Below are 25,749 nucleotides of genomic sequence, written 5' to 3' on the forward strand. Positions count from 1 at the left end.
TTCGGCGAATTCTTGCAAAACATTCAATGAAATTCACGCTCAAAACCGCAAAAATTTACGATCGGGCAAATTATTAAATGTCCAATTACTGTGCAACCATTTATGCCTTTCCCTTTTATTGAGTTTTCTTTTCTTGCAATGCAATCGCCAGATTGTAGAAATGTTTCGCTTGGTTTCTTGGCACCTATTATGTTGACTGTTTTGGGTGTATCCTTACCACAAAATAATTTAATGATTGTTTTCCTGGTCAAAAGATCAAAACATTGCGCCACCTACATCTGAAGATAAATGTGGACTTCATTGTTCCTCGTTTTTTGTAAGCTAACAACTAATTATTTTTAATTAATCTCAAGTGACAATGAGCGAGAATATAATTATATACATTTTGTTGTTGTATATTGTTGTAGTAAATGTTGGTTTAAAGTGCAATTTGTTCAATTCAATCGTTCTATAAACAGTTTATTGGGTTTGTGGTTTTTGGTTATAAATACAAAGTTTTCATTGTACACATAAAATATAGTTACCTAATGTTTCCTTATCTATGGCTTCTGAATTTGTCGACAAAAATCGATGTTGTGTTATGCAGAACGAAACTCTTTCCAAAATAACCATTTTCATAGACTGACAATAATCTCATTTTGTCGACCAGTGCAGTTTTATACAATTTCAGATTTCTATGAAAACTCGATTCGGATGCATTCGTTCTCATGGAAGATCTTGACCAAGCCCATGTCGATATCGCTGACAAAAATAGCTCCCTCTAATATAATTTCCATTGTTCTCCGATTCTGGTTCCACATTATATCACACACTTAATATCTCGCGTTACAAAAACAAATTTGCGGCTTAGTGGTTTCCCAGTTGCTTGATGCCCTTTCTTTGTCATTTTTGGATTTTACTCTCGCAGAAATGACACAATTTCGCTTTACTTTTGGTTTTTCTTTTTGGTCTTATATACTTTGTAATTTTTTGTATTGAAGAAAAATGAATTTCAGTCAAGAATTAGATTTCTGCAAACCGAATTAATGACATTTCTGCGAAAGTTAAAATCGGAACGTGCCCTTGGTTTGTGATCAGAGCAGCTGCTTTTGGAATTTCTCATAGGTACGTACGTTATGGTTTCTCTTATCTCGGTTCAAGTGCTTTGGCAAACTAACAAACTAATACAAAAAGCTAACAACAAGTTTGACTACACACATAAAGCTGACAAAACAAAACAGAATGAAGACCTGCGGGTCGACATGGCGCACCCAGTTACTTCATAATACTAGAAAGGCTGGTGTAACCACTGTTGGGCTGGGCGGGCTCCTGATGCCGACCGCACCGTCCACAGCAGCAAATGCTCTTCACCACGTCCAGGAAGCTCGTCTGGTCGAAGTCGTCCAGGTCGGTCATGAAGACACCAGAACTAATGTCCTCTGCAGTGCGCGTTCCTACAAATGCCTTGAGATCGGTGGTGGGGAAGCCATCCTTGTAATACGCCTTTATCGTATCGTAGGCATCCATTATGACGGCAATGAACAGCGACAGGACCACATAAATGTACAAGGATATGAACGAGTACAAGTAGATCTGGCAGAACCACCACAGCCAGGTGGCCTTGCTGGAAAGCGTGGCAAAGGTGGCGAACATATCATCACCGTTTATCAGCGCAAACAAGCACTCTGACGTTGTAGCCAGCGATCGGAACTTCATGTGATAGGGTCCCAAGATCAGCCAGCCGCAGAACACAAATCCAGCATAGATCAGCAAGGCGGCGATAAGGAAGCGCAGAATCTTTGGTGCCGCCTTTTTCAGCGTCAGTATAACAACGTTGTAGGTTTTGAAGAAGCCGAGGTAGCGCAGCACTCCGAACCAAACAAGCAGGTTGCCGATTCCCAGAAAAAGCGAGCAGGTATCCCATTGGTCCACCACCAAGTACCTTCCCTCGATTTGCTCTTTCAGAGCTGATCCAATGATCAAAAGGACGTCATTGAAAATGATCATGATGTACCTGCGAAAACAAAACGTTTTATTATAATCTGCAACCTTTCTGGTAATTTTTGGGTTTACGTCGGCTTAACCTTCGGCATTACGGGTAATACTTGTTGGCAAGATAGCCGGGATTTTTATAGCACTCACCAAAAGTTTACGAATTCCAGTCGGCCATCAAAGCTCAGCTCCTTGCCGAATTGCGAACGGAAAAAGTTGACAGTTGTGCATCTCAGCAGATATGCTCTCCACAGAGCCCTTGTACAGAGTGCAAAGGATAGTGCGCAGGTTAGTAGGACGAATATATTGAGTACGCTTCGCAGCATGGAATCGAAATTGGCCTCTGATATGAAGTCCGTGGCTCCGTGGCACTTCAGACGCGTCGCCTCCGCATCCAGTGAGAGCAGCATCTGCCCGTCGTGGTCTCGGTTGTTAAACATTATGGAAATGTCAAACCGAAAACAATCAGGAGCAGAAAGAGGCCCGCCGTTCGCCTTGAAATTCACCGTCTTTATCTTGAACGTCAACTGTGCGGAGACAAGTGATGCAAAATTGACCTCCACATCGCGCTGCCTGAGGTAATTCTCCACCCCAATGGTGGTAACGTTCGGAGGTAGTCGCTCACACACCTCGTCGATGTGTGGATCGAAAATGTAGGACTCATTAAAGCCAAATATAGTGCCCTCTCTATAGTTCTGCAGGCAAAGCTTTAGTGGCGGCATTGTGTTGTTGGGCGTCGGGTAGTCGTATGGTCCAATAGATCGGCTCACATTCGCGTAGCCATCGACCGCATACTGCACAGTGTCGAAGAACTCCGATTTCAGGTATAGAGCAAAGGGTCCCACAGCAGGTGGATAACTCTCCACCTCCCGGGAAGAATCCCAGCCGCGCAGGAATAGATGCGAGAAGGCAAATCGGTTATCACCCGTGTAGTTGATGTGGTTGTACCGCGAGTGGGCAAAAAGGCACAGTTGCATCGTCACCAGAAAGATTTTTACAATCTGAAAGAAAAAATTGGTGAGTTGCTAGGAAATTTTCATAGTATAACATTTAAAGTTTCTATTTGCCTTTGGCCCCAGGCGACGGACCCTCTTTTGGTCGCTAGTTCAGAGATCTAGAGGCTGAGCTATAAATAAATGCCGAATTATGCTAGGGCATGCGTCAGACTATATTTATTGGGTATCTACAGGAAATCTAATTTAATTGTAGACCTTAAATGACTAGTGATAACATTTCGCATTAATCATTAAAAATCGCATGAAACCTAGCCCGCAAGAAATCCCCCTGGCACCGATGTATATCGCATATTGAATAACTTTTTGGGTTGTACGAGTGCGCCCACACGCAGTATCTAGCCATAAAATTCTTGAAATTTCCCTTGCTTTATTACGTATTGTGCTAACTATAGTTGGACCTATCAGATAAGGCATCGATAAGAGTGGAGGGGCTTAACAATGCAAGCAAAGTAATCAAGACTGTGTTGATTCTACCCCATTTTACATGCTCGAAATCTAGACAAACATTGAAGATCGGAGAAGGCTGTTTAAAGGCCTCTTTAAATTGAGATAAATGCCTAAATAAGTGGTTCGGATGTGTCACCCGAGTTCCGCCGACAAACCCCGCGCATCACGCGACATCAATTAAATAGCATTCATCCAGATGTGAACTGCAAATGAAACCCGGATGTGAACTCACCTGCACGACGAACTTGTACGGAAATTTCCGCTTGGCCTGCCATTTCTCAATGGGGTTCATGAAGAAGAACTGAAGCTTCCTGCGCATTCGCTCCTCCTGGTAGGATGCAGCCGAGGATCCGGGGAACTCGGGCTGCTCCTCGCGGCCGTCCACGGAAGGTGGGGCCGTGCCACTGCCGGCGGATATGGGCATGGGCACCACCGGGGCCACTGGAGTGGACTGCAGCTGCACTTGACGCCGCAGTATCCTGGTGTTCACATACTCCTCGTCGCTCTCCGGCGACTGCTGCTGTTGCTGGGCAGCCTCGTAGCTGTCCGTGCGGCGCTTGACGGCCGGAGCTGTCTGGGCTCCGGGGCCGTAGCTCTGCATCTCGATGCGCTCCTCCTTCGTCGCGAGGTCAAGTCACCTGCGTTGTTGTTCTCCGTGCTAACTTTCTTTTGCCCGCCCAGTCGACATGCAAAAGAAGAATCCGCACAGGCGCAACAAGCAATCGGGGGAGAGGAGGTAAATATGTGTTCTTTTGCAATTAATACGCGACTCTTGCCAGCGAATTTAATTTAAATACTGGCCAAAAGACCACGAAAATTGCTTTGTTTTCAACAGGGTTAAACGATTACCGATGTTTATTCGATACAATCGACTATTCAAAATAGAGTGCAGCATCGATAGTTGTTTGTAATCATCGATTGTTTTTATCGTTTAAGACCTGCTCCGACTATCGCGCGCCTTGGCATCGGAAATCAAAATTCAATTTCGTCGCTGGCAGCACGGTGGAACATGAAACATGGAGAATTTATTTATTTTTTTATTTTTCCGTTATGTGGACGTGAATTCCACAAAATAATAATGTAATAGTGTTAGGAAAGGAAAGATTAAACATTATAGAATATTTTGGAATATTTTTTGGAATTTACCTCCTAATATTGAAAAAATAAATAATTAAAAATGTCCCTTGTTACAAATTCCACCGTTCCTTCAAGGCAGCTAACTCATCGAAGGTCCGTCCATTTATTATGCTGTGATGTTCAAGAAATATGTCGATTTCTTATTATTTTTTTTTTATATTTTTGAATTTTATCTAGAAATCTTTTAAATCTTTTAAATCAACTTACATTTTCGGTCTTCAATATGAAAGCTGCTAACCCCATTTTTACATTGTATTTTACATTAAAGAGACATACTTATGTCAATTTCTGTCACTAAAGCTTAGTTATCTTATTAAATTGAAGTTAAGAAAAAAGTAATAGCGTAAAATTATACAAAATTCTTTGGAGCAAATAAAATACTCATAGGAAAAAAACAATTGTTTTCTCTCTGCCCAAGGACTCTTGATAAAACCCACGAAGTCTTCCATCTGACTGTTCCCAGTGCATAAACATGGCAAAAAGAGTTTGAATGAATCGATGGCTTTAGTTGCAAGAACTTACAGAGGAAAGTGATCCCTTTTATGCTTACCATGTTTTTTTTGTATTTCTAGAAACACACAAACCCAGTGATCCGGAATATTTTACAAATGTTTCTTTTAGAAGAAGCTTTAAGTGCTTAAAATTTCTAGTCTTTCCCGCAGGATTCACCCTCGTTTCTACCATCTATTGAACATTTTGCACCATTTAAGCATATCTGGACAAACAGATTTTTAATAGTTTCTCGTTTGTATTTATATATGGCAAATTTAACAAAGTTTCATTTAAAAATATACATACATACATACATACAGCTAAAACACCTCTCATCGGGCGCCTTTTCGCACTTCTCTGCTCACAATTCGCGTTCAATTAACTAAAATTATTATTTTAGCTTTAGAGACTTAAATATTACGTACAATCACACGCACTTAACTACGTACTAGCAAAACACATTGATACATTACATTTTTCCACGCTCGTTTTGATTTTCAAATACATAAATTAACTAGTTTCTGTTTTAAGCATAATTTGTTTGCTGCAGCGCATCGTGTATGGAAAGCAAAAAATTTCGATTACATTTACATAAAATATTTGATTTTGATTCTCCATCGTCGTATAAATATGTGTGTGGTTGTGTTTATGTGTTACATTTACAAACGTACATTTAGATGTGTGGGTGTATGTTTATTTTATATAAAACAATAACTAGTCTGAAGACCTTGTGACTAGACGGTTTTTTCGGCTTCTCTAATATGTATGTATGTAGAGTTATAAAATATATGCTATGTATGATTTTCGCTTCAGCTTCTGCTCGCTTCTACTTCGGGATCGCAGGATTTTCCTCGAAAACGAATTAAAAATAGTTTGGAAACCCATAGGACACATATGTAGAGTCCTGCAATGCCAGAGCGATCAAAGAGTTAAGAACCGGCTGGTATATGTTTATAGGTGGATGACTTCCAACACAGACACACAATTCGTTCGATCCATACAAACTACAATACATAAAACAAAGAAGTAAGCCAAAAGACGATCGTTTCCTGCTCGACTCGGTTCCTGAGTAACTTTTCCATCTCTCTCATCCGGCTATTTAGCTCATCCTGGTCATCCTGCTCCTTCTTCCTTAGTTTCTACACTGCCTCCTCCTTATCTCTACACTATACTCTCACGATCGCGGGCTGCTGCCGATGCCGCCATATCCGTGAATCCGGTTCGTGCGCCGTGCACACTGCTGGGCAGGATTCCCACTCGCCTAGCCTCACCGCTACGCACGCCGTTGCCCTTGAAGATGTTAGTCATCCAGTTAGTCAGCTTGCTTCCACCAGCCGCTTTGGACCTATGGTGCTGATTGGAGGAACCGCTGAAGAAGTCCAGATCTCCGGGGTGGCGGTTATCAATATCGGCGGCATAGCTAACGCTATTTCCGCCATGCCCACCGGGTCCATCCATGTGCTCCAGTGAGTGCCAGCGTTTGTTGTGCGCCAGCATCTCCTCTGGCGGCACCGACAGCGATGCCTGGCGTTGCAGCAGGGGCGACTCAAGATCATCCTCGACGTTCACACCTCCGTTGCAGTTGTTGTTCAGATGCTTGGCACAGTTGCTCCCACCTCCTTCTCTTCCTCCTCCTCCTCCTGCCGACCTTCCTGTAGGAACAATGCTAACCTGAGCGTTCGGAAAGCTGCCTGAATAGCGGAGAGCGGGCAGTTGGCCGTTGTCGTGGCGCATCAGAAGGCCCAGCTCATCGTCGTAGCCATCGGTGGCATCCACCGGGTTGGCGGTCATCTCGTCATCCAAATCCATCTGACTCGAGTGTACTTCACCGTTGGGATTCCCACTGATCAGCGATACACCCGTGTCCAGCGATCGGGAATTGTTCTTGGACAACTTTGAGGGCGGCAACTTTACCCTGTCGTGACGTTTGCGCAGTTGCTGCATGGGCATGGGATCCAGGGAGCGAGACTCCCGCAACAGCGTGTCTGCGGAGTCATCATCGTTGTCTCCCAGTTGGGGTAACTGGGCAGCACTGATAATCCGATGCGGCCGCACCATGGCCAACGGCTTGTGCAGTGCATTGGGCTGACGCACTAGTCCAGATCCAGATCCTGACACTCCTCCCGATCCCCCATCCATATCACAGTTAGTTTCGTTTGTTTCGGAATGATTCAGCGTGCTAAGCGAGGCCTGTGCGGATTCGAGGAGAGCTCCCCCCACAAAGTGCCCTGCGCCCAGCCCATTGATGGGGGGTCGCTCTCGATCCCTGTCACGTTTGCTGACCATGCGCGGTGATTCCCTCACGGATCCCTGGAGGCTGTACGTTGATTCGCCGTCCATCGCCCTGGGAACTGTGCTCTGGCGTCTTGATCCGGTGCATCCAGGCATAGCCTGGATGCTTGGCTGACGGGAGTCGGGATTCAGCTTTGGACTCTTTCGAGGACGACTGAACAGCGGCGGCGGCATGTCCATCATGTCCACTAACTTCTTCTGTATAGCATTCTCGTTGGCTCCGGTTAGCCACCAAGTAACCACCTCGCCCTTGCCCTTCATATTGACCAGCCCGCGTTCCTCGGTTATGTAGCCACCACCCAGTTTGTCCAGCGCCAGCTTGCACTTATTGGAAATGTGAATCTTTAGCGCCTCTCCGTTGCTCTCCATCCGGGACGCTGTATTCACGGTGTCACCAAAGAGGCAGTACCTCGGCATGGTGAGACCAACCACGCCCGCTACCACCGGACCAGTGTGCATACCAATGCGCAGCTTCAGCGTCTCGTTGGGACGATGGGCTATGCGGTGCTGCTTGACCGCGTGGAGCAGCTCCAGGGCCATCGAAGCTATCTCGCCTGCATGTCGATCTCCGTTCTTAATTGGCAGACCCGAAACCTGAAATATACAAGGAAAAAGTGTGTTTTTGATTAAGTGTCTCTAGGTTTCCCTCTTATAACATTAGTGAGCTTACTTACCACCATGTACGCGTCTCCAATGGTTTCTACTTTATAGACATCATAGCCGCGTATGATGCGATCGAACACTGTGTAGAGATCATTCAAAAAGTTCACCACTTGCAGCGGTGTGCTCTCCGCCGACATTGCAGTAAAACCAACAATGTCGCTAAAATATATGGTGACCTAGAAGTAGTAAACAGAATTATAATTTAATTTAATTTTTGGGAGCATGTAAAGCTTGAATTATCAACTTACCAAATCATATGAAACGGGCTCGACACCCTGACCCATGGTCAATTTTTCGGCCACCGATTGCGGTAGCATGCGATGCAGGAGATCCTCCGTCTTCATCTTTTCCTCGCACAGGAGACGCGTGCGCTCGGTGACAATGTCCTCCAAGTTGTTGGCATACTTCTCCATCATTTCCATCATTTGGTCCATGATGTTCTTGGTCTTACCACCACGCATCTTCTTCAAGCGATTGCTAATGGCATTCGGGAGTAGAATATTATGTACCAATCATTTAATTTCAAAGTTAAATTCTATTACCGTATGACACTGAATTCGGGCCGCTCTTCGGGATCTTCAGCCCAGCAGTCTCTGATGCAGGCCAGTACGTAATCCGGACAGGACTCGGCCTCTATAATGGACTCCACTTCCGGCCGAAAGGGATCCTCTCCCTTGAGCGGTAGCTTCTTGACATAGTCTACGATTTCCTTTGGTTCAAAGTTAATTTGTCCGAACGGACCCTTACGACTAAATATCTCGTACATGATGATGGCAAAGGCATAGACATCGCCCTTCTGGCTGCCGTGAACGTGATTCCGCAGCAGCTCTGGAGCGCGCCAAAGTTGATCTGGAAATATGAGATAGTTCGCGAACAATTAGTCAATCTGCAAATCGGAATGATTCTTCAATATCTTACTTCGATAATGCTGATGCTCCCCGATGGATTCGTTTTCGGCACACTGCCGCAACTCGTGCAGCCCGAAATCGGTGACTTGGAGCATCCAACGCGAGGTGACCACACAGTTTGAGGATTTAAGGTTACCATGATAGACGAGCTGAGAGTTGTGTATGTAGATCATGCCCTGCAAGAAATTAAAACATAAACTCATAAGTAAAATCTATTGAACACATAAAAACAAACTGTAATTCAATATACCTTTATGAGGTCGTGAATAAGCGAGGCGATGAATAGATCGTCCAACTTAATGTCCTCGTTCTCAATGATGTCGTAAAGACTGCCTTTGGCACAGTAATCGGTGACTAGAAGAATGCGTGTTGGCTCCACGCTGGCGCCAATGAAGCTGTTGATGTTATCGTGACGCAGTTCGCGCAACAATCGCATCTCCTTCATGATCTCCCTGGATATGTCTCGCTTTCGGGGGAATTTCAACTCCTTAATGCGAACCACGGCACCGCGGAGGCGACCCGTGGAGGTAACAAACTGGTTGGTCCAGCGTGAACCATAGCTCTGGGCACTCATCAAGCTGACCTGTTGGTGGAGAACAAATCACTTATAAAGCTAAACTAACTGAGCGCCATATATCGACTTACTTTGCTCGGTGAGGAGACAATCTCGTTGCCAGAATAACCCTTTATTTCGTTTGGGTCGATCTTCCAGAGTAAACCCTCAATCTCCAACTCGATCTTCCACTTTCGATATATGCTCATGGTGATAACACCTGAGCAGAATAGCAGTACGCCCAAAACCACAGCGGCGACTGTGGACGTATAGTGGGTATCGTCCTTTTTACACAGCTCGTCAGCAAAACCGCACATCGGTTCATCTGCGGGCTTCTCACCGCCCGATGGCCAATCTATGGAGCCATTGATGAGCTTGTACTCCTGTCGTATGCAACAAAATATGAATGATGAGTTAAATGGTGAAATTTCGTGGGGCACGCAAGATAAGCGGTAACCAATTGAAAGAAAGGCAAACTAAAAAAGAGAAGACGACTCACTCACTGGATGTTCTTCGCCTTGATGAAAGTAAGCTACAGGAACCATGTGATAGTTGCAGGGCATGTTGTTGGAGTTGTTCCACTTGTGTGGCTTGTAGGCCAGGACCGAAAAGTTACCCTCCGAGTCGCCATACTGATCGATCTTAATTTTGGATCCAGTTATGCCTTCGGTGGGAAATAAATTAAGTATTTCAGATATATTGTTTGAAATAAAATCGGTCGGTCAGTGGATAAACTCACTCATGTAAGTACGGTTTTTGATTATGGTATCGATTACACGTGTTCCGTTGCTGGCCACCTCGAAGATCACATCATCGGTCAAGACTCGGGTCTCCTCCCGCAGCATTTTGTCCACAGCCCAGGCGTACAGCTTTACCGAATCGTACAAGTACGCGGCATAGATCGATATGAACTAATCGGAATCGAAACGAGAAGATGAAATTTATATCTGCAGGGCTTCTCCACTTTTTGATGCACTCACCTTGCTAAAATTACTTTCTACAAACAGCCTGGGAATTTCCAAATTGAACGGCGGCTTTGAGCTGTACTTCTGCACTTGTTTCGTGAACTGTATGTAGTCCTTTGTGGGTGGCGTGGATGCCACGACGAGAAGACTGCGGGCCATTTGATTGAAGTTCTCCGTGCTATGGCAGTTGGACATGAATGTTATTTGATCCACTCTGCGCAAGTACTTTTCTGCCTCCCTGGAAAACGAGCAATTCAAGAAGCAATTTTTAAAACACTATTCCAAAAGGTGTCTCTCCAAAATCAATTACCTCTCGGAATAGACCATCATGTCGACAAAGATCACCATATACTCGCCACGGGCAAACAGACCAGCGGTCTCCATGGAACTCATAAAGTCCACCAGACTATTGGCCGCCCCCAGAAATACGTAGATTCGTGTGCGATTCATCGTGTTTTGCACCAGCTGTTTGCGGCAAAAATGAAAACCCATACAAATTAGATTCGATTTCGGTTATATTTCAATCACTCCACCCTCACCTGGTACCAATACCCAGAACGACAGCAGTCCAGCATCTGCTCACAGCACTTGACTCGATTATCGATGAACGACTGCTTGTGGTTGATGGTCATATTGCGCTTGGTGGCCTGATCTTTCAGCAGATCTGCCACCGGACTCCACACATCCTCGTACAGAATGGAGAACTTATTCCACGCATAATATCGCAGGAGGGCAAGCAGCGACTTAACGACCTGAAAAACACGAGTGTGTGCATCAAGTAAAATGTCAAAGGATTAAGAGTTGGATATGCGGAGCTAGCACACAAATCGACGGCTTTTGTTTAGCTACGACATGGGATGACATTCTAGAAACACTAGGTGAACCACAACTGCAAATACTTTAAAGAGAGCCTATGGTGTTGGCGGTTAATGGATTTTACCCATTTCCTCGCTGCAAATATGCCATGAAAAATTTATGAAATTTCATTTCAAACCCCAAACAAGAAAACATGCACTACAAAGCACATTTTTTCTCTGGTTTCTGTGTAGAGTTACCTCTTACCTAACATATGTACGAATATTAAAATTGAGCTAATCTTATTATTTTGTATTCTCACTACCCATTTCTTCTGGCAAAACATTGCATTGTTTTTATCTTGCGGGCATTCGTGCGCTTCTTTTGTCCTTCCCATTCTGTCGTTTGTTGTCGCCGGTTTGAGGATAATCCGAGGCTAAATGGCTGTGCCTGTCGAGTCTCAAAGCCACCGCAAGGAAGGACGCACTGCCTCGCCTTGGCACACCCACCCACCCATCCAACCATCCACCTGTTGCTCCCGGCTCTTGCTCACCTGTGTATCTGGCGGCTCGGTGCGGGCGAATGTCGGTATGGCGGATGCACGGTACTCTGCACATTTCTGTTGAAAGGAAAAAAACGAAAAGAAATAAGAACTTCACTTGCATGAAAAATGTGGTGCGTGAAATTGTCTGCACCCGTGGGGGCATCATAAGTCAGGCGCTTAAGATACATACGTAGGAAATCATTGGAATGTTTCGACTCTGCGAGACGATGGCCTCCACATAGCAAGGTCCTTCCGGGCCGAAAATGGTGGCGATGCCATCGCATATCATCTCGGTGATGGCCTTGGTGGCCAGTACCGTGTCCCCCTTGGTGTCATTCCAGCGCAGATCCAGGTACACATTTGGCAGAAGATTGGGATCTTTGTTGACCTGTTTCCGGAACGAAAACGAAAGACTTTCAATAACAATTCTATCTTTGTTGCCGCAGTTTCAATACTATCGAGTTCAAATAGTCGTGGATACTACTTACTAAATCGAAGCTCGTACTTACCTCATCCAGGGCCATAGTCAGGGCACCGGAAATGGCCAGTCCCTGACGCGTCTTGAGATCGCCAGTGAGGGCCGTTAGGTAGCCGACTGTGAGGACGGTGCGATGATTGCTACAGTCGCGTACCGCCACCGACAGCAAGAGTAGTAGATTAAAGGGCCAACGCGTCATGGCCCCTTAGGCCGGGGCCGTTCAGCGCGACGCCTATGGGTCCCAACGGATTCTCACACTGCAATGAAGGGAACGGAGGAGAAGGATCAGTTGAGAGCAGGAGCAGATACTGAAGCAGGACCGAAGCTAAGTGAGGACGCAATTGAAACTGCCAAGGACCCCTTTGCATAATAAAAATGCATGTTTGACAAAGGCAAACACAAATAGAAAACAGCAAGCTGAACGCATTTCAGACACTTGGCTTGATTTAGACGAAAGAGCTGCCAGGCAGAGAAGCTGGCAAGCAGCTGCAGTCCGACTGCTCCAAACACAGAGAATAAATGATGGCAGGATATAATATTAAAGACTATAAAATACATGTATTCTTAAGCAATTACATTCGAAATATGCATATTATACCAATTCTTAGCTTCTTTCAACAAATGCTTTACTCAAAAATACCAAACCAAATTGGGAATCAAGTAGGACAATCATTTTTCTCTGTTTATCAATAAGCTGGAACTGCTGAGTGTCGCACAGGACGCAAAGGGAAATGACGCTGGGTGTGCTCCAACAGGCAACCGGATGCCGGGCAAGTGCCCACGCAGGAAAATGTCAAATGTTGGAATGGCCAACTTCAATATCGTTGACCACCACTCGTCCGTCGGCAGCCGAAACGAGCTTAGGAATTTTTTAATTAGGCTCTTCAGTTCTTCGCCATGGGAATTAGGAGCGAATCACTGATAAGTAGCTTACTGCAGAGGCCTCTTTCCACCGAGGAATGCCATATACATCCGTACACACATATGTATCCTCCGGAATGGAGGCCCATAATGGGCAGCTCACAGCTTGTTATTATTAATTATGCATGCGTTGATTTTGCCATTATGCAATTTCGTTTGAGGCATTAAATATATATATCGCCGGCGATTTCGTTTCAGACATTTGTTTGTTATTATCCCTGTCCACGGCAACACAACCCCTCCCTCCCGCCTCCATCAAGCCACTTTCCCCACAGCATTGTCCTGATTGTTTGCGCTAAAGTGAAAGCTTATTCCATGGGATTGGATTACTCAACTGTTCGGTCGGATGATGGCGTTCATCCTTGTTTGTCTTTTTTTTCAACAGGCTCACGTGTAAGTTTAATTAAAAGAATAAAAGAAATGCGAACGCCAGTATGAAACGGAATGTAGGGCAACAATTTGATTATAATGCGGAAATTTAATTTAGTTAATTTAAAAAAAAAGGTTACCACAAACGACTGGGACATCGGTTAACTGTGAAGCAATTTCCAGCAATAAAACATAAAATTAATTAATATCGTGGCTTTTAAAAGCCACAAGCTAATTTTAATTCACAGCTAAAAATCATAAACCATTAAAGCCACACAACTAAAGCAAATCTTTAAGACATGATAAGAGACATTAGAAAACATTAGGAACTGACGAACTTTCCTGATAATTAAAAAAAAAAAAAAATTTTTCGAGGAATTCAGAATGCTGCCACTTAGACGGGTAATCTTTAGAGCACCCCAATCTCAATCAACAACAATCGACGAGCCATAAATTTGCATTTTCGACACACTTCGCATACCATATTTGCTTTTTTGAAGCCGTATATTCGTCAATGTTGCAATTTAAAATTAGAACTACTTGGCCGGGCTAGCTAAATTTGGGCGCCACTGATAAATATTTGCGCACCATTTTGGCATAATGCGAAACGCGTTTCCAAGAATGGCATTTGAATACAGTTATGCGTGGCTAAAGCGGAAATAGTCTTTCCCAGAATCTAGATTAGCAGATCTTCTTGTTTAAAACGTATGTAGATTGGTCTATAAACACATTAATTAGGTGGAGAAATACTTAAGTCGTTGCTGTCATGGATCTAAATAGCTGTAGTAGATAGTAGAAATATAAACACCATTTCAATTTCATTGATGAGTTTCTAACTAAGCTAATTGAATAACTCTGTCTAACACTACAATACTAACACAATACCAAACTTTAATCAAATATTTCCAACTATTACAATTACTTTAAATGTAAAATGAAAATATTATATTCAAGGACCTTATAAGAACGTAGCAATACCTTTTCAAATTGCGTCAAAGAGGCAGTCATTTTCATAATCAGATCCCCGTAGGTCTCAAATCCCACATCATGTTCGTTATTTGTCAGTTGTTGGTCTAGAAATTTTTGTCTTTCCGACTCGAAAGTTTTCACCTTTACCCGTCGAACGCTCCTCCGGCAAAAGACACTCAAAATTCGATGTTTGCTTGAAATCCAAAGCCCGTGCTTAGAGCGTAGTGGAGTGGAGAGGAGTTGCGGCCATCCTGAATTCGATCCCGAATCCGAGGACATAGTGCTGTTGACGGGTTCGATCACTAGATCCCCACATAAACCACCAACTCCAAACCCACACGCGCGCCTTGAAGCCGAGGGGTCGTCGCACTTGCGAACTATGTGACAGTGGCACTTCGGAGACAGCGCCAGGGCCGGGTTTACCACTGCGTCTCCGGAGCACCAGGATCCGGAAACGCAACCTAAGATTAAGACGTAGCTGCACACAGGATCCGAGGACCAACAACCGATTCCCGGGCGATCAAAAACCCGGCGCCATGGCCATTCACGAGCAGATCGACAACCTGAACATCTGGTGGTTTCCACGCGACTTCTGTCAGTCGAGATTCGGAGAGTTCCAGCGCAGCGGCACCAACTCCTGCACCATCATTTCCCTAATACTGGCCGACAAGGTGGCCAAGGCGGACAGATTCTATCACAGGGTCTCCGATCTGCCGCTGCGGGGATGGGAGCTCTTCGGCAATGCCATAAACGACGGGAACAGCGTGTACCACAATGTGATTACAACTAACACGCCGCACGCCAGGAATCTCAACCTCAACATTCCGGATGCTATCGCCGCCATTCGGTCGCAGCACAAGATGAACTTCCGGCTGGAGGAGTGGTTTTACACGCACATGGAGGCCGATCCCAGCAATCCCATGTACAACCGGAACGTGGCTGTGCAGTTGTCGCGGGTTTTCCAGATAACGCTCCAGATGTTCCAGCACGCCACCGTGCGAAACAATGTACCCACGAACCTATTCGCCGCCATCATTGCGGACAGTCGAACGGTGATGGTAACCTTCGATTTCCGGGCCTCGATCGTCGCCCTCTTCGACTCGCACCAACACGGCCGGGATGCGGGAGCGGTCTTCGCCCAGTGCACGCTCGAGAACATGGACGACCTGCTCTTCTGGTTCATCAGCATGTTACACAATGTCTACTCCAGCCGGCCCTCGCTGTTCGAAATCTCCTTCCTCAGCTCTCAGCCGGGGGTGGCCAAGCAAATTCCGCCGGCCATCCAAAAAAAGATTGCCGCAGACCTGAAGAAGCCGTTTAAGATGAACATGCCCAAGCACTAATCACATAGCCAGGATTACTACCAGGTCGCCAACATTCAAGGACGTCGATCTAGGCGCGGGCCAACCTCTCGGAACCCCTTATTGGGACTATTTAGGACAAAATCTCAAGTTTCATTTAGCAAAATTTGTGTGTTAAGCGTTTAGAAATTTAATTCAAAATTCTCTGTTGACCATCAACTAATAAATAACGAACTAAAATTTGCATTGTATTCTTAAAAGACAGATTTTGCAAGATTTAGCTAGATGGTAAGTTGTTATATATTGATCAAAAGTCGCGAGTCTTTCCCGTCAAGTGGTCTGTTCAAGGATATAAATTGTGATACCATTTACTTATCGATTGATCGAATCATCAAAATCAATAATCGATTCAATCTGCCTGTTTGTTCGCATAATCATCGAAATCTCAGGAGCTATAAAGAGTTATCTTAGAAGTAGAAACTTCATGTTCGTAAATATGTCACGATCGTTGAGCTGAGTAACAGGTATCAAATAGTCGGGCAAGAAGACAATAGTGTTCTCTTTCGTTTAGTTCAAAGTTCTTTAAGGCAGGAATCAAAGAAAGAACTTAAGATACTTTTGCTAGTCACCTAATCAACTTTCCATTTGCCAATTGCCGCGTTTTCATTCTCAACTAAAATTCTGAAATTCCAATACGCAATTGTATATATGTACTTCTACCCCGCACTTTTGCGCAGCTGGTCATGGATGTACATGTGAGCGTATGAAAGATTAAACTCCTAATTAATGCTAAAACTAAAAATGATATAGAAATTATTTAATTGTGAGCACGTATGTATGTATTTACCTTTCTGTTGATATTTGCCTTTTTTCTATTCCTCTTACCTAATTACACTTGAGTAAACAATTAGTTCGGGAGAGCCGAACATCTGCGTGGGGGATTTTATGCATTAGTGGGATGTGGGATATGGGCTGTTTGCTGTTTTGGCCTCCCAGCTAACCGAAAGTCGAGTGGCTTTAATAACAAAGGCGCAAGAGTTAAAGTTGAACTTTGTAACGGGAATCGAGTGAGTATGCGGTGCGCGTGTGGCTCTGCCGTATTTTTCTCGACTTCTAATCAAAATGAGTTAAATAAACACATAACGTAACCTATTAAGAACTTAGTACGTGACAACAATTTAAATATTTATAAAGTAAACAGAGAGTGCGAGAGAGGGAGCTAGTGGAGAGGAAGAGGCGAGGGGCGTCTAAAAATAGAACCACATATCAAAGAAAATATGAGAAACAAATCGAAAACCGAGGCGCAAGACGTGATAAAACGTTTAACGTTAAATGTGAAAAGCAGCCGCGGAGAGGCCAAAACAGAGAAATAGAGAAACTGAGAGAGAGGAAATCGCAGAGAGAACAACGTGCAACTGAGTTGTAATCAACAAATAAAGAGCTACAAGTTGTGTAATGTGAAAATATAAAAATCGCGTAGCCGCAACGTGGGCAACGCATTTAACATGATGCTCTCTTCTTCTCTCTTGCTCTCTGGCTGTCTCCGACTCCATCTCTCTCACTCCGTCCATTCTCTCTGTCGCACAGCGCAACAAGTTGCAGTCCGTGGCGGGGGAATCGTCTTTATTGCACTTTTCAGACGAAGTTGTTTGCTGCTGCACGTGTGTATACACACACACACACACACACATTCGTACATACAAATTGTCGGGTTGTCTAAAAATAAAACCTGCATACTAAAAATAGAAACCAGACGCGAACACGACAATCCATTGGCCGTTGGATAAACCAACACGACATTACATTGCACATATATCGAGAAACAAACATCACCAAGGGGGCTCCCCGCAGGCAAAGTGGGGGAAGTGGGAAAAGTGGCGATTTTCGAGAAACCAAAAATGTGGGGGTTTCCCAGGAGGGGGGTGCTATAAATATCACGCACCATCACAATGTGCGTGCTTCTGCCGCCGACAATTGTCATCGAATCCACCCATTGACTCACTGCCGGGTTTAAAGTCCTACATCAGTATCAACCATACCATATCAGTAGCACCATTCTCAGTTTCACTTCCAATTCAATCTCGCAACTGGCTGAAAACGATTGTTTTCTTTTTCATTTACCGGGATTCGATTGGCTGGATTGGATTTTATTCCGTAGCTGATTACATTTTATTGAGGCAGTTTTGATTCAAACCATTACTCCTTTTATGATTTGCTGATTTATTAAACTAAGTGTTCACATCAAACAAAAATGAAAAACTGCATTATTTTGATTTGGGTATATTTATCTCCGCCAAAAAAAATGTAGCTTGCTTTTCAGGGACATCGAATTTCTATGCCCCATTTGGAACCTTTTACTATCTATATTTAATATATATTTAATATATATATATAAACATTGTTTTCTTATCGTACGACACCAGATTGTTCCCATTAAAGATAAAATGATAGTAATGAAAATAGGTTCCTTTACAATCCAAGCGCCTCCAAGTGACTCAGCTTAGATCATTGCTACCCTAGCATTATAATCGTAACATTATAAAGAAATCTTATAGATACCAACAGCTGCTGATAAAACCAAGACTTCGTACAACTTTCAATTCCCCTACGAGATTCAATTTATTTTCGATTTGCGATTATTTGTTATTCGCCTCGGTGGCACAATCAGTTCAAGGACAGTTCCACACCCACGGCGACAGCCATTTAAATCCTCTGGCTGCTATCAATCATCAACAAGTTAACCCCACAAGCGGGGCGACCCCAACAAACCCGTGCCACAGAAACTGTGCCACAATGAAACATTATCTCTCGCCACACAGAAAACCCGCACGTGGAGAGACTCGGAAAAAGGGTTCAAAGGCCCCTATAAATGGGCTGAGATGGGTCTGTTTGGCCTGAAATGGGCCACCATTAGTTAGATTATCGAGCCCAAATGTGCAATTTGATTTCATCGTCCTTCGAGATGCGTTCGGCGGGCGAGGAACCATGTGAGCGGGCCGTTTCTAATTAGAAGTGCGACAAAAAGGGACTCCAATCCAATGATGAGAAGTGACGGAGGAGCATTTAAATTTACGCCTGAATGGCTGACTGAAAGTCGAGCGGGGATGCGGGACGAGGCAGGAGGGCACAGGAGGAGACAGGACCCTGTCAAATGTGTATGACAAATGAAGGCCCATCTTGGTCGGGTCACAGGAGCACCATCGCCGCAAGGACACTCCGTGCAACAGGACGAAGGATTGGCCTTTTCAGAAAGGAGTCTTGTGAAAACGACAGCTCATGACAGGCGGAGCTGATTGTATTGCCTATGACCCACAAATAGTAAGCAAATGACACAGTGAAACATGTAACACAAGGTACAGAAATATACTATTTTCTTAAGTAATATTGGCACATTTAATAAAACTGCATTTAATTGTTTCAATTATTGTTTACAAGTAAACAAAAATTCTATTCAAAAACTAATTAGAAACTTCTGACTTTTATTTCTCCTACTTTTTCGGATTTTAAACCTGAAAATATAGTTGAAAGCAGTTTTCAGAACATATTCTCCCATCCGTATGACACCCTGCAATCAAATTATAACACAAACGAACTCTCCCCTTCATTTAACAAACATTTTCCACCTCTTCTCCGAGGTCGCAAATCCGTGATTCGAATGGAAATCGAGCATCAATGGCCAAATACAACCAGCATGCAATTTGTTGAATGAAAGTGAACAGAATTCTCCCACAATAACAATTTCATGGTAAGGCAAACAGGGAAAACAAATGAGGCTTAAACTTCAATTTGTCCGTGATAAAAAAAAAATGCAAATTGAAAAAATAAACAAAGTGGCGGGATGAGACAATGATTTACTCATCACCATTACTGATTTTCCACAACTCAATAATTCGTCAATAATTCGTGATTAGTGGTGTTTTAATAAGTTCTAACATCCAAAATGCATTCAATTGTGAACTGTTTTACTTGTCATTGCTGACAGAACCATCATACCCTTGAGCTTTTAAAGTACGAGGCAAATAATCCTAGTTAACGTCATTGCTGAGGTAATGGAAGAACAAAAATGGTAATCGAAAAATGTAGCGCAAAAGTGAAAGAAAAAACCATTTTCGCTTTTCCAAGAAGAAATATACATTTGTTTCAAATTCTTTGATGGCCATAATGTGCTGGGTAATTCGAATGACACCTTTTTTTTTTTGGTGGAATAAATTAAAGGTTGAAAAACGTTGTTCATTTCAAGAGTAAAATTCAAAATATAAAACGAACTAAGTCCTTTCTGCTTAACGAGTGAAAGTGCTTTTCGAGTGAAATTTAATCCGCCTTTAGTTTCGTCTTTATGGCCATTGTTGTTTCGCTGCTGAAATCTAAACCCATTTTGAATCGCACAATTTCACATCAAATTGTCTCTTGATGCAAAATGACGCATACCAACAGCTTGTAAAAATGTGCATTCAAATATAAGTAAATAGACAAATTAACAAAAGGCACTGCTTTGAAATAGAATTAATTTCGTATGAAATTTGCTGCAAATTGTTAGGGCTTCAAAGTGAAATTAGTCTCGTAACTTACTCCCAACATTGTTGTAAATTATCCAACCAACCCACACTGACTTCTCCCCACATCTAAAAGCATTTCTTTTCTGGCAAAGTGTTTCCAGTTAAGATCATTCTCGGCCTGGTTGAGATGGGATGAGGACGAGCATGTGCCAGCATTGTCCGCACATGTGTTACAAATTCACCAAATTTCACTTTCAAAGAGACCAAAAGCGGCGCTGATGATGATGATGATGATGATGATGAGGCCGGGGGGTTATGGAAAAGGGGAGCTGTTGCAGCTCCAACTGAAACTCCGTCCAACCCCTCGCCAGCCCCTGGGCTCATCCCATTATGAGGCGCCGCTTTGCTGTCCGTAAAAGGAGACAACCCGTGACGGCAGCTTTGGCATTTAACAAGCAAGGCACAGCCCAAACGAAGCCACAAAGAGAAAGACACAAGTGCACTGCAAACAATTCATTCATTCAGTGGAAATCCATTTGCTAGCACTGTACATCATTATGTACATCAAGTGAGTTCAGCACTGTCATTACCAAATATATTGGAGATAGATCTTAAAATGCCTGAAAACTTTGTATTTACAATCGGTATCGTTGTTGTTATCTACTGATACTGTATAAAAGACAAAACCATATGTGCATCCATGTTTCTCTACTGATACTGTATTGAAGACATAACCATATGTGCATCCATGTTCCTCTAGCTTAGTGCATCCTAAAAATGCATTTAAAATATAGCTGATTTTCAAAGTGTAGAGAGAGAAAACCGCGATAAGGATTGGAGGGGCGTTCCGACTGGTCCTAACCATTTTCGGACTGCGTTTCCATCCAAGCTGCTGCTTTGGGTCGTGTGAAAGTGAAGGGCTAGCTTGCGATGACTTTTGAGGTCGTTTGCCAAAAATTGTGCTGAGTTCAACTTCGCCGCGTAGTGGAACATTTATGAGCGGCGGTGGAGCTATGAGGAGTTAGTTATGAGTGGCGAAAAGGAGCCAGCACAATCTGTGCTGCAGGTTGGCCATCTCTGTCTACGCTCGGACCCTCTCGCTTCCTCTCCGTTTGTCATGCAAAGCAGACTGGGGAGCTGAGCCGAGCTGAACTGAACTGAGCGGGCTGCCACAGTGTTGGTGCTGCCAAAAAACTGGATTTTCTAAAAATAGACCGTGGGGAAATACTTGAATACGCGCCACATGTGCAACGGCCGCCAAAAGGCACAAAATACAACAGCAAGAAGGCACAACAACTCTCAAGTCAAGCCAAGTTGCAGAGCTCTCGTCTTGGCAAACTTCAACTCGGAAGCAGCTCAAAGCTCATCTCGTGTTAGGAGCTATATCCCTGCATCCTCATCCATCTATTCCACCACCTCCCACCACCAAAAAAAAGGGTTGAGTGCCGATGGGAATCAGTATTTCCGTTTTGACCGAAAATAGTTACTAAAAGAGAATCCGTTCAGTTGGCAAATAAAATGCTACAATGCCTTTCGGCCATGAATTCTTGGGATTCAACAAAATGTGTAAATGAAAAACGAAGAAAATCAAATCGCTTGTATGTCAGTTAAATGAACACGTTTTAGTCTTGACTAATGTTAAGCATCGTCCTTTTTCTAATCCAAATGTTCTGCAAGTCCTAACCTCTTGGATTCTTCCCTATGATGTTTATCATAAGTAACCAATATTTTATGTAATTACTTTCAGTGTTTTCAATTATTTTTGAGTGCACAAAATCTAATAGAACCAGCCAGATCGCATCTGCTGAGAGTCCCCAACTAATATTCTGGCTAAATTGGAACTCCTCCAGTCCTAATCAATGCAACAACAAGAAGTTCCCCTATCAAGATTATCCAGTTTCAACGCCTCTCTTCCTTTTCGCCTTACCACCGCCTATTAGAAGTGTTTTCTATTTCATCGATGCCTTCACAGGCTCTCAAGAGTATTTCCCAGCCAATTCGTCGCGACGTGGCCTCGGCGTCACATCTGGATACGTACACTTAAAGAAATTGGGAATATCATAGTCAAACCTCTATTCTCTGCAAGCTGAAGGAAATACTGCATTATTCGAAAGGAATATCAGGATTAAGGATTAATATTAAAATGGAACTAAAGTGATAGCCACATGGCAACACTTTCAACGACATTTCTATAAAATCCTCAGTTATCAATTATTATTTTGTTAGCAGGAATCAAAGCACAAGTTTTGAGGAGTGTGCTAGCCACTTGCTCCTCAGCTGTCCTTGCCGTCTTGTCCAGTTTGCATTTGTTTGGGTGACAGGGTGGCTGCCTGGCTATCTGGGTATCTGGCTGGCTGGCTGGATGGACTGGCTCCAACTACTTGGGGCTGGGTTGTCTTGATGGGTTTAACAATTTAACAAGTTCCATGCAAGTTGCTGCTGCTGCTGCTGCTGCTGGTCGTTGTGCTGCTGCCTCTGTGTCTGCCATTGCACGCAAAGTGGTTTAACTGGTATTATTATTATTATTTTTATTAGCTATAGTGGCCAGTTATATGGCTCATTCCCGCCCAGCTCATTCTCTGCTCTCTGGCCAGCGTTCCGAGTCAGCATTCCAAGTCCGCCAAACCCACCAAAAACTAATTTCAAATCTTTTCCTCCCCCCCTCGCAAAGCTGTGTGCAATGTGGCGTATACGTAATAATTCCTGGAGCGTTCGTGAGGAAACGCTGTTCATTAATATTATTGTTCTCCTCTTAGCCATTAAGTCATTATGTAAGGCGACAGTTCCTGTCGAAGAAAGATATATGTAAGTAAGAAGTGCGCAGGGCGCAGCGCGATAAGAGTCAAGGGTAAGTATGAATCGAGTCGAACATTCCTCAAGTTGCAGCTGTCAAGATGGTTGAATGAATGAATGTTGAGCCCAGCCGAGGGAAACTTTAAAAGGTTCTATTATGGAGGAAAAGCAGCCAGGATTAAATGGGTGGATATTGAGCAGAAATGACAGCGGACAAATTGGAAATTCGGGTCATAAAACAGGGCGCAAACAATGTGTCATTTAAGCACAGCTTAGTTAATTTAAATTATTAATTAAAGTGAAACTCATAATAATCATTAATTCGTACTTTAATCAGCCGCAATTACCAAGCAATCTGAAATATTTATAGAATCAAATTGAAAAGTTATATAGCAACAACAGGTATGATGAACACTGTGGGTCAAAAGTCCACCTACGCGAAATCCCAGCTGACATGAAATTTATGTGCTATACAATCTGAAATACTTAAGAACCAAAAGATTAGAGGTGCCCGTAAAACATTAATATTTTTTTATTATTTATATATCATTCCAAGAGTTGAAAACTCGTACATCAACTTCGATTGATCTATAGAAGGGATCGCCTGGTGTTATCATCTCCTTAAAGAGGACCAAAGGACATATAGTAAAACTGGGACGATCGTGGCTGACTATATAGTACGATTCTCCATATTCCCCACTCTTACTCGGCCGCTTTATTCACCTCCCCGGGGCCCTGAGCTCAGCGCCAAGGCCATTTATAAATACTCCAAGCTAAAAATAACATTTGTTGTTGTACGCCTTGCCATATATACATATGTACATATGTGCGTGATTGTTGTTCTTTTTAAGCAAACCAAAAAAAAAAAAAACAAAAAGAGCAACAAAAAACAGCAGCGATTAATGGCTGAGCGATATGCAAACAGCAAATGGCAGCGGCGACTCGTTTCGTTCTGAACCCAAGTCGCGCCAAGGCGATATCCAATGCACAAAGCCGATGGCAAAGCCAAAGATCCCAAAACGAGCAGAAGATTGGGAACTCAAGAGTCGCCGCTGATATGGCTCGATGTTTTATTAATAAGTTTAGTGTCTACACATGCCAAAGCCACGGCTGTGCGAGCGACTAAAAAAAGATTCGTAGCCCACATTTGATGGACTATAACTACATACACACATATGTATACTACGTATATATCAGCTCGGCCAGCGCTCTGCCAGCTCTGCCAGCACTCCAGACCCGGCATTATCTCGACCCAGGTTCCATTCGTTTTATTTTGGGGTGTTGGCTGATAACACGGCCAGCTGCCTACCCCACATCCTCCCGCCTCCCACCACCGCGATCGGAATATTTTTTCACATAAAATATTATTAATAGTATATATACAACATACCATCGGGAAAGCAGGCGCACTGGGCGATAAAAGTCGTTCCCTGAGCGTCTTCGATTCCCATCCCATAATCATAATCATAATCATAGTCATAGTCATCGACATAATCATTATAATGCCATGCAACCCTGGTATTCAATGGCAATTCACTTCTGCTCTTTTCGGGCGCCTCCAAATATCGATTCCATGCACCTTCATTCCACACACTCAATCACCCACTCACACACGTGTGTGTGCACATTAATAAATGCGAAATTTATGGTTTTATGGTTTCCCCGAATATAACTGTTCAGTTGACTTACGTATGTATGAAAATCCGATTCCGAACCCCAAATGAAAATATTTCGATAAATGAACAGCAAATTTGTTTTGCTAAAAAGCTAGGTGGGGAAAATGCAAATAAATATAAAAAACAAAAACAAGCGAAATAGGTGCAGAGTCAGTATGACATTTTGATTGTATAGTAGGTGATTCGAGGTTATGAATAGAGTGTGTTCCGTGCAACCACAATTAATGCCATACCCAACACTGCACTGAAAAATCCCGCTATATAAGATATGTAGTAATCACCTCTTGACAATCGAAAAGCCGCAATTAAAATTCTGCTTTTGAGGACAAACTTTTGCCATGGCAAGCCAAGAGAATCCCAACTAAAGAGGGATTTCCTCCAATGGCAAATAGTTTTGGCTTTAAGAGAAAAACTCGCAAACTTACTTATCCTTATCCTTGCTTGGCGCAATTCCGTGCAATTCGTTTGATTCCTAATTGATCGGAATTAAAATAATTGGTCGGCCAGTGGCGCCAGCAAAGTGCTAAATATCCACCACCACCTCCAACCTCCAACTGGAGCACTCTATCAATTCGTTGTCGGCCGTTCTCTATTTATTTTGTTATTAAATAATAAGACACAAATTAATGCAATTTGTTTGCACAACCCAACACTACCGAGCTCCAACCGGGCGGTCTCTCAATTAACCCCCCAAGACGAAGAATTGCCGGGCGAAAAGTGAAATGAAAGCAGAAGGCAGAAGCAAGAAGACTGGCGGGAAGACAAAAAGCTACTTCTATTTTCTGATTAGTCATTGTCTGGCCACGCGACAACCGAAAAGTAGAAAGCGAAAACGCATTAATTAAGCAGTTAGGGGGTCTTCGAAGATTACAATCGCCACATGAAAAAAAAAAATGTTGCAAAGTAGCTCATCTACAAACGTGCCCAGCCCAACTGGCGGCACCTCCGGAGCCCAGAGCTCCT

The 25,749-nt window shown here is 43.5% G+C and overlaps 3 protein-coding genes across 8 annotated transcripts in view; 1 reads left to right on the forward strand and 2 right to left on the reverse strand.

Annotated features, from left to right (window-relative positions):
• Nucleotides 1-429: 429 nt before the first annotated feature.
• On the reverse strand, nt 430-4,292 carry LOC117139402 (mucolipin-3-like). Its single transcript, XM_033301670.1, has 3 exons — nt 3,667-4,292; nt 2,122-2,972; nt 430-1,993 (listed from the first exon to the last, which is right to left on the reverse strand). The coding sequence occupies exons 1-3, from the start codon at nt 4,033-4,035 to the stop codon at nt 1,255-1,257; spliced, it is 1,959 nt and encodes a 652-aa protein (XP_033157561.1). The 5' UTR covers nt 4,036-4,292; the 3' UTR covers nt 430-1,254.
• Nucleotides 4,293-5,275: 983 nt separating this feature from the next.
• The window catches only part of LOC117139529 (receptor-type guanylate cyclase Gyc76C), a 38,051-nt gene continuing 17,577 nt past the window's right edge, over nt 5,276-25,749 (reverse strand). For 4 of the 6 annotated variants that reach the window (XM_033301894.1, XM_033301891.1, XM_033301892.1 and 1 more), the window contains 15 exons: nt 12,293-12,518; nt 11,974-12,171; nt 11,793-11,858; nt 10,984-11,196; nt 10,755-10,909; nt 10,460-10,682; nt 10,219-10,390; nt 9,983-10,143; nt 9,572-9,862; nt 9,177-9,509; nt 8,937-9,102; nt 8,561-8,867; nt 8,267-8,495; nt 8,030-8,194; nt 6,225-7,949 (listed from right to left, as the gene is read on the reverse strand). In XM_033301894.1, coding sequence (XP_033157785.1) covers nt 6,225-7,949; nt 8,030-8,194; nt 8,267-8,495; nt 8,561-8,867; nt 8,937-9,102; nt 9,177-9,509; nt 9,572-9,862; nt 9,983-10,143; nt 10,219-10,390; nt 10,460-10,682; nt 10,755-10,909; nt 10,984-11,196; nt 11,793-11,858; nt 11,974-12,171; nt 12,293-12,460 — 4,572 coding nt within the window. In that variant the 5' untranslated portion in view covers nt 12,461-12,518. Of the gene's footprint in view, nt 7,950-8,029; nt 8,195-8,266; nt 8,496-8,560; nt 8,868-8,936; nt 9,103-9,176; nt 9,510-9,571; nt 9,863-9,978; nt 10,144-10,218; nt 10,391-10,459; nt 10,683-10,754; nt 10,910-10,983; nt 11,197-11,792; nt 11,859-11,973; nt 12,172-12,292; nt 12,519-25,749 lie in introns of those variants that run through there. The other 2 variants (XM_033301896.1, XM_033301897.1) reach the window with 2 other exon arrangements.
• On the forward strand, nt 14,555-16,072 carry LOC117139536. Its single transcript, XM_033301909.1, has one exon. It carries the CDS (start codon nt 15,057-15,059, stop codon nt 15,861-15,863), a length of 807 nt encoding a protein of 268 aa, XP_033157800.1. The 5' UTR covers nt 14,555-15,056; the 3' UTR covers nt 15,864-16,072.

Source organism: Drosophila mauritiana, chromosome 3L, assembly GCF_004382145.1.
Source record: "Drosophila mauritiana strain mau12 chromosome 3L, ASM438214v1, whole genome shotgun sequence".
In the NCBI taxonomy this organism is placed as follows: domain Eukaryota; kingdom Metazoa; phylum Arthropoda; class Insecta; order Diptera; family Drosophilidae; genus Drosophila; species Drosophila mauritiana.

Excerpts from the sequence above, each read along its gene's own strand:
- LOC117139402 (XM_033301670.1), bottom strand. The coding sequence starts at position 4,035 with ATGCAGAGCTACGGCCCCGGAGCCCAGACAGCTCCGGCCGTCAAGCGC. Across the intron at positions 2,973-3,666 it reads CGTACAAGTTCGTCGTGCAG|ATTGTAAAAATCTTTCTGGT; the intron begins GTGAGTTCACAT and ends TTTTTCTTTCAG. Across the intron at positions 1,994-2,121 it reads CTGGAATTCGTAAACTTTTG|GTACATCATGATCATTTTCA; the intron begins GTGAGTGCTATA and ends TTGTTTTCGCAG.
- LOC117139536 (XM_033301909.1), top strand. The coding sequence starts at position 15,057 with ATGGCCATTCACGAGCAGATCGACAACCTGAACATCTGGTGGTTTCCA.